The sequence below is a fragment of the Dunckerocampus dactyliophorus genome, chromosome 8 (assembly GCF_027744805.1).
Source record: "Dunckerocampus dactyliophorus isolate RoL2022-P2 chromosome 8, RoL_Ddac_1.1, whole genome shotgun sequence".
NCBI lineage: Eukaryota > Metazoa > Chordata > Actinopteri > Syngnathiformes > Syngnathidae > Dunckerocampus > Dunckerocampus dactyliophorus.
The window spans coordinates 25,984,458-25,999,185 of record NC_072826.1 but is presented as its reverse complement, the minus strand read 5'-3'; the positions used below and the strand labels follow the sequence as shown (position 1 = coordinate 25,999,185).

The window sequence follows — 14,728 nt, the reverse complement described above, 5'->3', positions numbered from 1 at the left end:
AGTGCTAACACTTGTCCACCTCCTACAATGTGCTGGTGACAGGTGGGACACATAGCTGCCATAGCATTACAAGTGAAACAAAATACAATCAAATAGCAGTAGAAGGGCTTTCAAAGTGGGTCTCAGAGCAGTTTTACTGATCATCAAGAACATTGTTTCTTGACAAATGTCTTTGTGGTTGGTATGTTGCAGTAAATTCCCGGATTCTGTGTTCCTTATCATTAAGTACAGTAACTACATCATATATGAGTACGTCTGGGTCTCAGGGACGTAGGAGACATTACCATATGTTGATCCCCTGGATGGAGGTCAATGTAGAACGAAGACAAACAATCACTGGTGATGAATCCTCATCAGCATCTTTACAGGTTGCTAAAGGGACTGTGCCGCCATCTAGTGGCCAAAGAGCAGCAACACAACAGCTCAGTCAAGAGACAGAAACATAACTTGATATAAATAAGTTACTTTCAACGAACACAAGACATTTTAATTAAAAAAAAAAACGTTTTATTTGATCCCGGCATATTAACAACTAACTCAAAGTAGGGACAGTTTTTTTTTTTCAAGGTGACAAGAAAAACATTACATATCACTTACAAAATTAGTATGTGTAAAAAAAAAAAAAAAAAAAAAAAAAAAAAAATCACCCACATTTTCAACAAACACAGTCCAATTTTAACAACAAAAAAAAATAAGGACAACTTCTTTTTTTATTTTTTTTTAACTGAAAGGTGGTACAGTCAGCCCACCCTGAGAGGCGGAGCTACAAGGACGACGCCATCCCCTCTGACGAAGAGCATGGGGATGTTCCTCTTGGTGGACTGTGAAAAAGCAAACATAAAAAAAAACAATCAAGAAAATAACACTTGATTTTTTTCTTCTTCGTTATTTGGGGTAGGGGGTAATGTTGATTTCACAGGGGCGTCCTTTAGCGGAATCACTGCTAAATGTTCATTCCAATGCAATGGATGCAGGGAAGTCTGATTTAAACTGTTTGAAACAACCATCCGTCCATTTTCGATTGCACTTGTCTCATTAAGTTCACGAGCTAGACCCTATCCCAGCTGACCTCCCCCCGTACACCCTAGATTAGCCACCAGTCAACAACAGAACACATACAACCAACCACTCACACCTATGGATCATATGCATCTACTTTAGAGCCTTAAGACGTTCCACTGTGTGTATCTATCTACACAAGGGGTGTCCATTACGTCAATCGCGAGCTCCCGGTAGATCGCCAAGGTAGTTTGGGTCGATCGCTCATCAGTCAGCTGACATTAAGCTCCCCTCCTGATTTGCGCTTGCTACCCCGCAGCGTTTCAAGCTACACACGAAGATGCAACTATCATCTTTATTATTGTGATTATGGATGAACTAACTCTGCGGTAAGATGTCTATATCTATAACAAAAGTTATCTGTTCACTTGTAGCGGCCAGTTACGTAGAAAAAAAGTGTATTGTTTACTGGCTTTGCTTGGCGTCATGAACTCTACTACAGAAATCAGTGTTTTCTACACGTTCGCTTCTTAAACTATTATTTCATGATGAAATTAAAAATGTATATCGGTAATGTTTGATAGCAAACGCAAACTGGATGTAATACATAAACTGTGTGACATAATGAACGTTACATACTGTAGCTAATTTGACTGACATATTACCAGTACTCAAGTTATGTACACAACTATTTAGGAGTTATGTGGAATTATTTTTATTTCCACATTCAAGTGAATTATGATAGCAACTACTTTGATTACCTGTAAACTTTGAAAATGTGAATGTGAAATACTAATCATGAATATTTACAATAGAATTTCAGAGGTTACTTGGTTACATTTTCTATATGTTATATGTTTTATACAAAGAGGTAGATCGTTTTGACTTGTACTTGCATGCTGAGAAAGTGCGTGCACTCCTGATATACATGTAAAATGTACATAAATACCTACTCATATTTTATTAAAATAAATATAGTAAATATATACTGCTCAAAAAAATTAGAGGAACACTTCAAAAACACATCAGATTTAAACTCGGGGAAAAATGATGTTGAATATCATTCCTGATAATAAGTGGGTGATGTATTAGTAACAAAATGATGCCACATCATTTGATTGAAATGAAAATGATCACCCTATAGAGGGGGAAAATCAAAGACACCCCAAAAATGAAAGTGAAAAAATGATGCAGCACACTGGTCCATTTAGCTAAAATGTCATTGTAGCAACTCAAAATGATTCTCAGTAGTCTGTGTGGCCCCCACGTGCTTGTACGCATGCCTGACAACGTCGAGGCATGCTCCTAATGAGACTACGGATGGTGTCCTGGGGGATCTCCTCCCAGATCTGGACCAGGGCATCCATGAGCTCCTCGACAGTCTGAGGAGCAACCTGGCGGCGCCGGATGGACCTAAACATAATGTCCCAGAGGGGTTCTATTGGGTTTAGGTCAGGTGAACGTGGGGGCCAGTCAATGGTATCAATTCCTTCATCCTCCAGGAACTACCTGCATACACTAGCCACATGAGGTCGGGCATTGTCGTGGACCAGGAGGAACCCAGGTCCCACTGCACCAGCGTAGGTTCTGACAATGGGTCCAAGGATTTTATCCCGATACCTAATAGCAGTCAGGGTGCCGTTATCTAACCTGTAGAGGTCTGTGCGTCCTTCCAGGGATATGCCTCCCCAGACCATCACTGACCCACCACCAAACCGGTCATGCTGAATGATGTTGCAGGCAGCATAACGTTCTCCACGGCATCTCCAGACCCTTTCACGTCTGTCGCATGTGCTCAGGTTGAACTTGCTCTCATCAGGGAAGAGCACAGGGCACCAGTGGTGTAGTTGCCAATTCTGGTGGTCTATGGCAAATGCCAATCGAGCTCTACGGTGCTGGGCAGTGACCACAGGGCCCACTACAGGATGTCGGGCCCTCAGGCAACCCTCGTGGAGCCTGTTTCTGATTGTTTGGTCAGAAACATTCACACCAGTGGCCTGCTGGAGGTCATTTTGTAGGGCTCTGGCAGTGCTCATCCTGTTCCTCCTTGCACAAAGGAGCAGATACTGACCCTGCTGAGGGTTGAAGGACCTTCTATGGCCCTGTCCAGCTCTCCTGGAGTAACTACCTGTCTCCTGGAATCTCCTCCATGCGTCCAGGTACCGCAGTGATGCCCTGGTCCAGATCTGGGAGGAGATCCCCCAGGGCACCATCCGTAGTCTCATTAGGAGCATGCCCCGACGTTGTCAGGCATGCGTACAAGCACGTGGGGGCCACACAAAGAATCATTTTGCGTTGCTACAATGACATTTTAGCCAAATGGACCAGTCTGCTGCATCATTTTTTCACTTTCATTTTTGGGGTGTGATTTCCCCCCTCTACAGGGTGATCATTTTCATTTCTATCAAATTATGTGGCATCATTTTGTTACTAATACATCACCCACTTATTATCAGGAAAGATATTGAAGATCATTTTTCCCCCAGTTTAGATCTGATGTGTTTTCAAAGTGTTCCTTTAATTTTTCTGAGCAGTATATATATATACTTTCTATATTTATAGTAGTAGGTAGATCTTTGGGACTTGGTCATTTTAAAAGTAGCTCGCAGGCTAAAAAAGTGTGAGCACCCCTGATCTACACTATAGCTATACTACAGTCATCCCTCTTGGTGACAGCAGACTAGTAAGAGGAAGATGTTCACCTTATAGAGTTCTTCATAAGTCTCCTCATCGATCTCCACCGTGGTCACGGTCTCCTCCACGTCACCAAGGATCATGTTCAGGTGCTGATCGTATGCCTGCCGCAAAACAACAAAAATACACCAAGGCTTAAACATTATGTTTTGTTTTGTGTGTGTGTGTTTTTTTTGGTGGGGGGGGTTGTTTACATGCAGTCGTCCACGCAGTTCACGGTCATTCCTCATCTTGACGTAGATCCTCTCGTCTAGACTGAGTCTGATCAGATCGAGTGGCTCCTCTACCGTGTTGGTGCTCGGTTGCTGCAGCACAAAAACATGGACATAAGTATTGGGACATTGTTGGAGTGCTGAATAAATATTCCTACATATTTATATTTTTCCTTCATGTCAACATTTTAATTTGAAAATAAGGGAAATGTTCCCGAAAATATGGGAAATGCTGGTCTTTCTGTCAGCAAAAACACAAGAAACTCGAGATGTCCCATTCCGATCGTCAGGATCGGGATTGGCTGCTGATCCACTGTATGTTCCGCGGTGTACTGTGATGAAGTTAGTTTCACGGTGGACGTTCGGCTCCGTAGCTACAGCGGTAGTTGTGTCATTGTGCAGTGAGCTCGCACGCAGTGGCAGAGCTATGTGGTGGCCAATTGTGGCTCTCCTGCCACCCCACTGGCCGACTAGACATTTCAGGTATCAAATTATTGCCACCCCGATATGAGTAATGGTCTCACCTTGGCCACCCCAATGAAAAATGTCTGGCTCCGCCACTGCTCGCACCTGCAGTGCTGCTCTAATCGCTGGGGCCGTCAAAAAATTACTATTGCGCTGAAGACAATTTGTTTAAAAAAAAAAGAAGATCACACCAAAAATGTATCTATAACCATGTCAGATGATTAGTCCTACCCTAAATCTTAACCTTTATTGAATGGACATTTTTATTAGATGTATATTTCATTGGGGCCATGCGGCCTAGTGGTTAGCATGTACGCCACACAGTCACAGTCTGGAGATCGGGAAGACTTGGGTTCGAATCTCCGTTGGACATATCTGTGTGGAGTTTGCATGTTCTCCCTGTGCGCGCGGTTTTCTACGGGTACTCCAGTTTCCAAAAACATGCATGTTAGGTTAATTGGCGACTCTAAATTGTCCATAGGTATGAATGGTTGTTTGCCTATACTCTATGTGACCTGCGATTGGCTGGCGAGCAGTCCAGGGTGTATCCCGGCTGTCGCCCGACGTCAGCTGGGATAGGCTCCAGCATACCCCCGCGATCCTAATGAGGAGAAGCGGCATAGAAAATGGATGGATGGTATGTTTTGTTGGATTAGGGACCTGATTCACAGAGGTTTGTTACAAAAGCCAAACAATATTGTCGGCCATGCTGTGTAATACTTTACACATTCAAAAGCGTATTATTAGACAAAAAAGGATCGGTACCAGACCTGATCGGATAGACAAGACTATAAAAAATCGGATCGGAAGCCACAAAATATGGATCAGGACATCCCTACAGGAATGTATTAAAAACGGGAGGGCGCCAGGAAAAAGAACAAAATACGGGAGTACAACGGCTTAATAGCTACAGTACGTACGTACAGTTCATAAGTGAAGCCACCCCACCCGGGAACAACCCCTTCAGGCTTCAGCCTTATTTAAATGTCAAACTTTTAATTGACAGAAGGCCATTTAAGCTTTTGGTCATGTGTCAGATACTCAGAGCACTTGGTAGTGATGTGTTGCCAGCTCTGCTTCCATAAAGGTGAAATCACACGTTCTGACAACAGCTAACACGCTAATCGGCTAATGTAGCTAAGGTAGCTTGATGAGTAAAACCTCGCCTGGCTAAACGAGCACAAAATTCACGCACAAGTGGGCAAAGAAGTAGAAACGAGAACACAACGCCGTCGTTTAATGGTGTTCGTTTTGCAGCTGTGCTTCGTAATAACAGCAAACTGAAAGAATCCACTAACCTGCTCCACGTCGTCCGCCATGATTTTTAAGTTTAGGTTACGTTGCTGTGTCGTCACAGGCGTTGCCAGGTCTGCTCAAATAACACATGACTATAAACCGCAATGGCTCATGGACCACCAACACCTGTAAATTATATGAATTTATAGACCTTTGACTGAATAAAAACAACTGAAAGGTGAGGGGTGTGGTATTCGTAATCTGCTTTATTCCACAGGGGCGGGCTTGAACGAGTACGACGCAACGTCGACAATGCGCATGCGCATCCGAGAAAAAGCCTGCCAACCTGGCAACTTGCTGCAGAACGAGATGGACCACTTTATTGACTCTGGCTCTTTCCAGAACTTTCCATCTTCAACGGCTGCATTCCGCTGCCCTCGCCGTGAGTATCGAGCTTTTAATAGCTTCAGTCGCCTACCGAATTGTGTTTTAAATGTCACCTTGTGCAGGAATGTTTGAGAAAATGTGTGTGACGTATCGCCATCAAACGAGTCACATCGAAGATGAGTACAATTTAAGCGACAACACACATATTTTGCAACTACATTCATGTAAATGATCTGCATAGTATTGCCGTTTAATAACATATCAAGGTAAACATTTTATAATATTTACTGTATTTTCATTGTAATATTTTAACTTCAAAATGCACTGGATTTGAAAGCCTCACCTCCAAGTCCGTTCCAGTCCACCATACTGGTCCTCGGCCTGGTTAGAGGAGGCAGAGCAGAGCAGAGGTATTTACCCATTCCATCTTCAGCCCAACCGTGGCTTTGCGTTGGAAGAGAGCCCTGCTACAGAGCACGCAAGTGCAAAAAGAAGTGAAGCAGTGATAAAAGTAGAGCTGCACGTTTCTGCAACAAAAGAATATGTGCAACAAAAAAATCGTTTCCTCTTCAAATATTTTTTTTTTCCACACGTGTGACAACATAGTCAATTTTGACACTTGTCTCTGTGGCTGTGAAGTTTTGCAGGAGCTGGCATGTGACATGGTGGCCACAAGATGGCGCCGCAGAAGGAAGAAGTCAGCAGTTGGAGTTTTTGTGTCTCCCCACACGGTCAAGCTTTTAAAAAGGTCACTTGATTTCATTTTAGCTCTTCAGTGTGTGTAAAGCATTGGTTTAATAAAGTCATATCAAGCACGTGTATGGGTGTCTGTCATTAATTAAACAAAAGTACATCAGCGCTGGTACACATTTGAATCCGCTGCATGAGGAATTCAGTTTGTACGAATGAAATAGTCTGATGCTGTGGCCATCATAAAACCTTTCTTAATTGTCATATAAGCTAAAAAAAAAATAAGTTAACCATTGCGTGTTATGCTATTAAAGGGCAAATGATGTCCTTTGACGAGCTACCAGTGAGGTGAGAAACATGCATTGTGTGTTAGGGAGGTGAGTTTCTTCACATACAGACAAAACCCACCTCAAGAAGAAAAGACGGTGGAAGGTTCCATAAGGAGTAATGTGTGTACCTGTCAGCCTGACCCGAAATAGCGCAGCGGTCATTAAAATGTCACATTGCCGTGCTGACTGACACTGTGATTTATGTGCGTTTAATTATGGATGAACTGCTGCTGCTCTGACTGCGCCACTGATGAACTGATGCATGTGCCGAAACATAACTGCTGCTTTTTCCATATTTCCGTTTCTTTCCTACGGCGGGTATGGCGCAAGCACTTTGTTTCATTTTATTAAATGCATACATTGTCATTCCTGTCCTGCTGACCTCCTCCATTGTGATGGGTTCTTGGTTCTTGGTCTAGAAAGACTGCAGATGCTTTCTGCCTGATGAGAATGAAATGTAAACATGAACACAAAGGCCACCTGCCAGTCAGTCAATCAGTCAATCAACTCCATTACCAGATGAAGCAGCACTGTGACGTCGTCATCGCATGTGCTCCATGGGGACATCACTTAGGACCACAAGTAGTAAGGTTGGGCGGATCGATTTAAATAACAATACCAAGGGGATCGAGTCAGTATTGGGTGATGAGATCAATATTTTTCTGTTTATTTTCCACAAATGTTTGTTTTTGTCTTATTTTAAAATAGATTGCATTTTTTGTTTGAAAATTTTGTTACAAAGAAAGCAGTTACAAATACGACAAATATGTATAGTGAAATATTTATAGCATTAAAGTTTATTATTAATACTTTAATGTAGACATTATATAAACATATATTTATATACAGTATTATATATAATGAAATCAAATAAGTAACATTTTTATTTAATTAAATATATATATATATTATATAGATATTATATTAAAAAATTTAGATTTTAAAATATTGTAAAATATTTTCTCGTTTGCCTAAAATATTTGCCCAAGTAGATTTATTTTATTATATATATACAGTATATATTTATATATATATACTGTATATATATATGTGTGTGTATGTATATATATATATATATATATATATATATATATATATATATATACAGTCAAACCTGTCTTAGCGGCCACCTTTATAGAAGGGCCACCTGCCTATAGCAGCCACTGAAAAATCCCCCCCAGCAAATTTACATCTTATAGACCCTGTGTATAGCAGTCACCTGTCCAACGCAGCCAGCAGCCAACCATTTTGTCTCCCTTGGTCAATATCTGACTGCATATAGCGGCCAAATTACCGACTCAAGTAGAAGCTTCATGCACGAAAAAGTTTTGTTTTTCAATCAATGAAGGCGTCATGTGTAGACTTTAATTACTGAGTCCTAGCTCAGTCACAATCATTCACAAGATCCACACAAACTGTCAGTTGTTCCACATAAAAAAGCCGTCTTCTTTTGAGCTTGCTATTTCCTGGTCAAACATGTAACTTTAAGAGCATTTGCACCAAAACATTACCGCAAATTAGGCTGGGAACAGGACGTGCTCCCAGCGACGCTACAATAAAAAAAAAACATATGCTAGCATGCATGCGGCAGCGAGAGCAAAACTGAGTTCGGTTGTACTTAACTGAAGTATTTTATCATTTATCAGTTATTATTAAGCCTCTAGCTTTCTTTTAGTAAGTAAAAACCTTGGCTATGATTGCACTACATTGTCATGTAGACCTACAAAGTACACTTGGAAGAACAAGAGGTGAATAAATGTATTGCAACTGATTTGAAACGGATGAGGGGTAGGATTAAATAAGCTTTGCTTCTTACTACTCCTTTTTGGACATGCAAAATTGTGAATTGTACTATGTGATGTGCTACTGTTTGACTCATGCATGTTCAGGATTAAAACCATGAACCATGATAATAACAAGCCTAGTAGTGCTGTACAACTTTTATCAGCAGTCCGCAGTGCCATCTACTGGTCAACATTATTATTATTATTTTTTTCCCTTTTTTTTCTTTTTTTTCCTCTACTGGTCAACATTCAAACTGGACGCCAACCTGTCTATAGAGGCCACCAGTCTATAGCGGCCACTTTTGCAGACTCCCTCTAGTGGCCGCTATAGACAAGTTTGACTGTATATATATATATATATATATATATATATATATATATATATATATATATATATATATATATATATATATATATAATCATATTAAAAGTTATATACAGTATTATCATATACATTAAAAATATTAATCATTGTTAAAATTTGTATTTAATTAAATGTATCTATTAGAATAATATATTTAATATTATATATTTAATTATTAAATTAACAGACAAAATATATACATTAATTCTTCATTAAATGCAAAAATTTTATTTAAAAAAATGTTTTTGCTTGCCTAAAATCTTTGCCACATGTTTTATTCTGATTAGATTTGGTACATACATGTTCATTAACTACAAATAAGTTATTGAATTTCCATCCATCCATTTTCTATACCACTTCATCCTCATTAGGGTCGCGGGGGCATGCTGGAGCCTATCCCAGCTGTCTTCGGGCGACAGGCGGGGTACACCCTGTAGACCACAAGATACCTTAACTCCTCTACCTGGGGCAAGACCTCACTTCCAACCTGGAGGGTGCAATCCACCCTTTTTCGACTGAGAATCATGGCCTCGGATTTGGAGGTGCTGAGTCTCAGCTTCACACTCAGCTGCAAACCACCCTAATTAACGCTGACGGTCACAGCCAGATGAGGCCATCAGGACCACATTGTCTGTGAATTGCAGAGACGAGAGGTCTGCCAGGTCTGTCCGGTATTCTCCACCACCATCTAATCCAACCCATCACCAGGTGGTGATCAGTTGACAGCTCAGCCACTCTTTTCATCCGCGTGTCCACAACATGCGGACGCAGGTTTGATGATACAACTACAAAGTCGATCATATCCTGCAGCCTTGGGTGTCCTCATGCCAGGTGTGCCTATGGACATCCTTATGTTCGAAAATGATGTTTGTTATTATCAAACTGTGGTTTGCACAGTAGTCCAAGAACATTACACCGCACTGGTTCAGATCGGGAGGCCGTTTCTCCGAATCACGCCCCTCCAGGCCCCACTGTCATTGCACACATGGGCGTTGAAGTCGCCCAGTAGAACCAGCAGGGATGCTCCCCTGCACTCCCCTCATAGAGCCCAAGAAGGTTGGGTACTCTGAGCGGCTGTTTAGCACGTAGGGAAGTGACCCTCTCGTTCACCGAGGATGATGCCAACACAGAGGCACCGAGCTGGGGGGCTAATAATAAACCCACACCAGCTTGCCGCTTCTCCCCTGCGGCAGTAGAACGAGGTCCAGCTCCTCTCGGGGAGTTTGGTTCCAGAACCCAAAATGTTGCTACCCAAGATGCACGGCACCGGACCCTTATGCTTGCCCCCGCTGGTGGTGGGTCTACTGGGGGGAGGCCCCGCATGGCTTCTTTGGGCTGTGACCGGCCGGCCATGGGTGAAGACCCGACGACCAGGCACTCGCCTACGAGCCCGTCCCTCAGGCCTGGCTGCAGGGCGAGGCCTCGGTGCCCAACGTCGGGTGCGGTCCCTAATTTTGGTGTTTGCCATAGGGTCTTCTGAAATACTCTTTGTCTGACCCGTCACCTCGGACCTGTTTGGGAGACCATAACAGGTGTATATACTGTAGGTATATATACTACATAAACAAATAAATGTTTAAAAATATTTTCTTGTTTGCCTAAAATTTTTGTCTCGTGTTTTATTCTGATTATAATCATGAATTTCTTTCTTAACTAAAGACAAAATCACAAAATCATTCAATTATCTTGAAAATGTTCAGCAATACCTGCCCTCTATTTACTTGGTATCGGATCAATGCCAAAGTTTGCCGTAATAATATCATATTTGTTTTACCCGTTTTAGTTGAAGATACTGTATGAGCGTAAGAGTTTAGTGGTGTCAAATTCGCGGTGGAACCTCTCAACTCGAATGCATCAAAATTTGCACAGAAAACGTGCGCAACGACACACCAGGCCCTCGCTTCGGTCAGAAAGACGACGTCCGCGCTCATCTTGAAGTATTAAGAGGAGCTTGAAGGTAGAAAAGTGAAAGATATAATTTTATTGGCGTTGACCGTGTGTGCCAGAGCGTCCCCCGGTGGCCGCACTGTGAACATCCACGTGCTTCTTCTGAGTAGACACGATGTCACTGAGACAAACGTTCTCTTCACGTCATCAGTGTATGAATACAGTGTCTCATCTTTATTTATTTGTGTGTGTGTGTGTGTGTGTGTGTGCATGTGTGTGTGTGTGTGTGTGTGGGGAGGGGGGGTGTGCGTGTGTGTGCAGTAATCAGATCTGGCGTCTGGCTCTCCTTAATGCTGCCAAGAAGACAAACCGTCCAAATAGCGACGCACATGTCACTCTCAAGCTATTTTTCTGTCACAATGAACAACAATTTCATCATTTTAACATTTTTATAACATTTATTTCTGCAGGGTGAATCTTTTTTTTTTTAACGGAATAAAAATGACAGCAACACGTTGGAGCCAAACGTGCATCCGAACCTTCTTATGAGCACATATGAGTGAAAGGGAGGGCCTAGTGGTTAGCATGTGGGCCACACAGTCAGGAGATCGGGAAGATTTGGGTTTGAATCTCCGTTGGGCATTTCTGTGTGGAGTTTGTATGTTCTCCCCGTGCGTGTGTGGGTTTTCTCCGGGTACTCTGGCTTCCTCCCACATTCCAAACACATCCATGTTAGGTTAATTGGCGACTCTAAATTGTCCATAGGTATGAATGTGAGTGTGAATGGTTGCTTGTCTATATGTGCCCTGCGATTGGCTGGCTGTACCCCGCCTCTCTCCCAAAGGCAGCTGGAGTAGGCTCCAGCATACCCGTGACCCTCGTGAGGATAAGCGGCATAGAAGGTGGATGGATGGAGTTAAAGGGAGGTGTCATCTGACTCAGACGTCAATAAAAAACTTTAAACTATTTTTTGGATTTATTACGAAATTGGTTAATTGGCCTGAAATTTAAATGAAAATGTTTAAGGTTTTTTTGTTAACAACTTATTTTTACACTTGTATGGCGTTAAAAGGTGACTTCCAACAAACGCGTAATAATGCTTTTATGACAGCCGCAATTTGACCCTGGAACAGAATATTTCTATTTCTATTATTACTGACAGTTTTTCACTCGGTTATGGTTATGGTTTAATTTATTTGAACATCCCGAAGTCCGCTGGGATAGGCTCCAGCATACCCCCACCCGACCCTAACGAGGAGAGCGGCATCGAAAATGGATGGATGGATGCATACAAGTTACACTGGAATACATCACTTATTACAATTCACAGTTCCACATGTCCAAAAGGAGTAGGAAGAAGCTAAGTTTATTTAATCCCGCCCCCCCCATCCGTTTGACATCAATTGCAATACATTTTTTCACATCCTGTATTCCAAATGCACTCTTTGCTGGTTAAAAATACATGTAACATGTGGTAATGTAAATATTATAAAATATATTATAAATATAATGTAAATATTTCATACGACAATCATGATAAATAATAAGTATGAAATAGGCATAACAGAACATAGTTGGATAGTGGGGGAGTACTGGCAATCAACTCACAAGAATGAGGAGTTAGTAAGAAGTGCAGTAGTGATCAGACATCCATCCATCTGTTTTCTATGCCGCTTATCCTCATCAGGGTGATTAGACATAGCGTTGACAAGATATAACAGATATTGACAAACTAGACAGAGCAGAGCAGAGTTGGATAATGGGTGAGTGCAGACAATGAACCCACGAGTTAGTAGCAAGTGTAGCAGTGATTAGACATAGCATTATACTGTATGTACACGGTGGTTCCACTGCAACAACCGCTTGCATTGTTTCTTGAAATGGCTCATTTTAGTGCGTTGTTTGAGTTCCTTGCTCAATCCATTCCATAATTGGATTCCATGAACTGAGATGCTGAAGGTTTCTAGCGTTGTTGTCGCGTATAAGTTTTAAGTTTTAAGTTAAATTTTTCCCCAAAGTCATATTTCCCCTCTCTTGCTGTCCATAGGTATGAATGTGAGTGTGAATGGTTGTTTGCGACCAGTCCAGGGTGTACCCCGCCTGTCGCCCGAAGTCAGCTGGGATAGGCTCCAGCATGCCCCCGCGACTCTAAAGAGGAGAAGCGGTATAGAAAATGGATGGATGGATGGATGAATGTTGAGAATAACAGGTTATTGTTTGCTTTATGCATAATTTTAGCTGTTTGAAAATGTACTAGATCAGCAAATTTGAATAGTTAATAGATTTTAGAAAATAGAGGATTTGTATGTTCTCTATACGCGGCATTACTGATTATCCTAACTGATCTCTTTTGTAGTACATTTAGCTTGTGCAGTGTGCTTTTATAGTTATTTCCCCATGCTGTATCTCCACACAATAAGTTAGATAAGGTAATACCAGAGAATGTGTGGAGTGATTTTTGCTTTATTCAATATTGATGTATTTCTCGACGCTTTGTGTCGTATATTTTTAATGTGAGCTTTCCAGCTCAACTTTTTCATCTATTATGATCCCCAGATGATATATATTTTCGTTCGCCCTTTCAATGTCCACACCATCAGTTTGTATTTGTGCATAATTTTCCTTTCTGCTATTACCAAATAGCATTGTCTTAGTTTTATTCAGGTTCAGGGATAATCTGTTTTTCTGAAACCATCTTTTTGGTAAAGTCATTTCCTCTGTGACTTTTTCTATTAGCTCTTGTGTGCTTTCTCCAGAACGAACGACAGTAATATCGTCTGCAAATAATAATAGCTTTTAGGTCCTAATGACTTTGCAGATGTCATTTATATATAGGTTAAACAGTTTTGGTGCCAGTATTGGACCCTGGGGTACGCCGCACGATATATTTAAGCATGCCAAAGTATATTCTCCGAGCTTCACATATTGCTTCCTGTTTGCTAGATAGCTTTAAACCCAATTCAACACTAACCCTCTGATTCTATACCGTTCTAATTTCGTAATTAGGATGTTGTGATTAATTGTCTTGAAAGCTTTTGTCAAATCCATAAATACCGCAGCTGCACCCTTTCTATGGTCAATAGCGTTGGTCATTTCCTCAGTGATTTCCATCAGTGCCATGGAAGTTGAAATGTTAGCTGTGTATCCATATTGGCTGTCCGCTAGTAATTTACTCTTATTAATAAATCTGTCCAACCTGTTGTTGAATAGCTTTTCAATCATTTGGGAAAATTGTGGTAATAACGAAAATGGCAATAATTTGTAAATTGATGTTCGTCTACATTTTTGAAAATTGGAAGTTTTCATTTTGTTAGGAAATGTGCCGGTCTGAAATGATAAGTTACTGATGTACGTCAGCGGTTCCACTTCTCAAGAATGTTAAAATGTGACCTGTAGTGCAGACACAAACGTATCTCACCGAGAATGCTGCCGCTTCTGGAATTTAAGTGTGTTTTTAAAATATTCCGTCAAGTGTCATCCGTTCCTGCGCCATCATTTGTCGCCTCTGTGGCGTCTCCCAAACTGTGATACTGTATGAACACACACGCACACACACATTATTGGCCTTCCTAGTGCCAGCCGTGTCTATTTCTGTGCGTGCCGTGCACGGCAGGGGGTGGGAACGTGCATGTGAGGAAGCTTCTGGCATGGGACGTGGAACATGTACGTACACGTATGCTC

The 14,728-nt window shown here is 41.5% G+C and overlaps 1 protein-coding gene across 1 annotated transcript; it reads right to left on the bottom strand.

The window, feature by feature from the left end:
• Window positions 1-507: 507 nt before the first annotated feature.
• lsm3 (LSM3 homolog, U6 small nuclear RNA and mRNA degradation associated) lies at window positions 508-5,816 on the bottom strand. Its single transcript, XM_054784754.1, has 4 exons — window positions 5,669-5,816; window positions 3,888-3,998; window positions 3,702-3,797; window positions 508-821 (listed from the first exon to the last, which is right to left on the bottom strand). The coding sequence occupies exons 1-4, from the start codon at window positions 5,687-5,689 to the stop codon at window positions 741-743; spliced, it is 309 nt and encodes a 102-aa protein (XP_054640729.1). The 5' UTR covers window positions 5,690-5,816; the 3' UTR covers window positions 508-740.
• Window positions 5,817-14,728: the final 8,912 nt, after the last annotated feature.

Excerpts from the sequence above, each read along its gene's own strand:
- lsm3 (XM_054784754.1), bottom strand. The coding sequence starts at position 5,689 with ATGGCGGACGACGTGGAGCAG. Across the intron at positions 3,999-5,668 it reads TGGCGGACGACGTGGAGCAG|CAACCGAGCACCAACACGGT; the intron begins GTTAGTGGATTC and ends TTTGTGCTGCAG. Across the intron at positions 3,798-3,887 it reads AACTGCGTGGACGACTGCAT|GCATACGATCAGCACCTGAA; the intron begins GTAAACAACCCC and ends GTTTTGCGGCAG.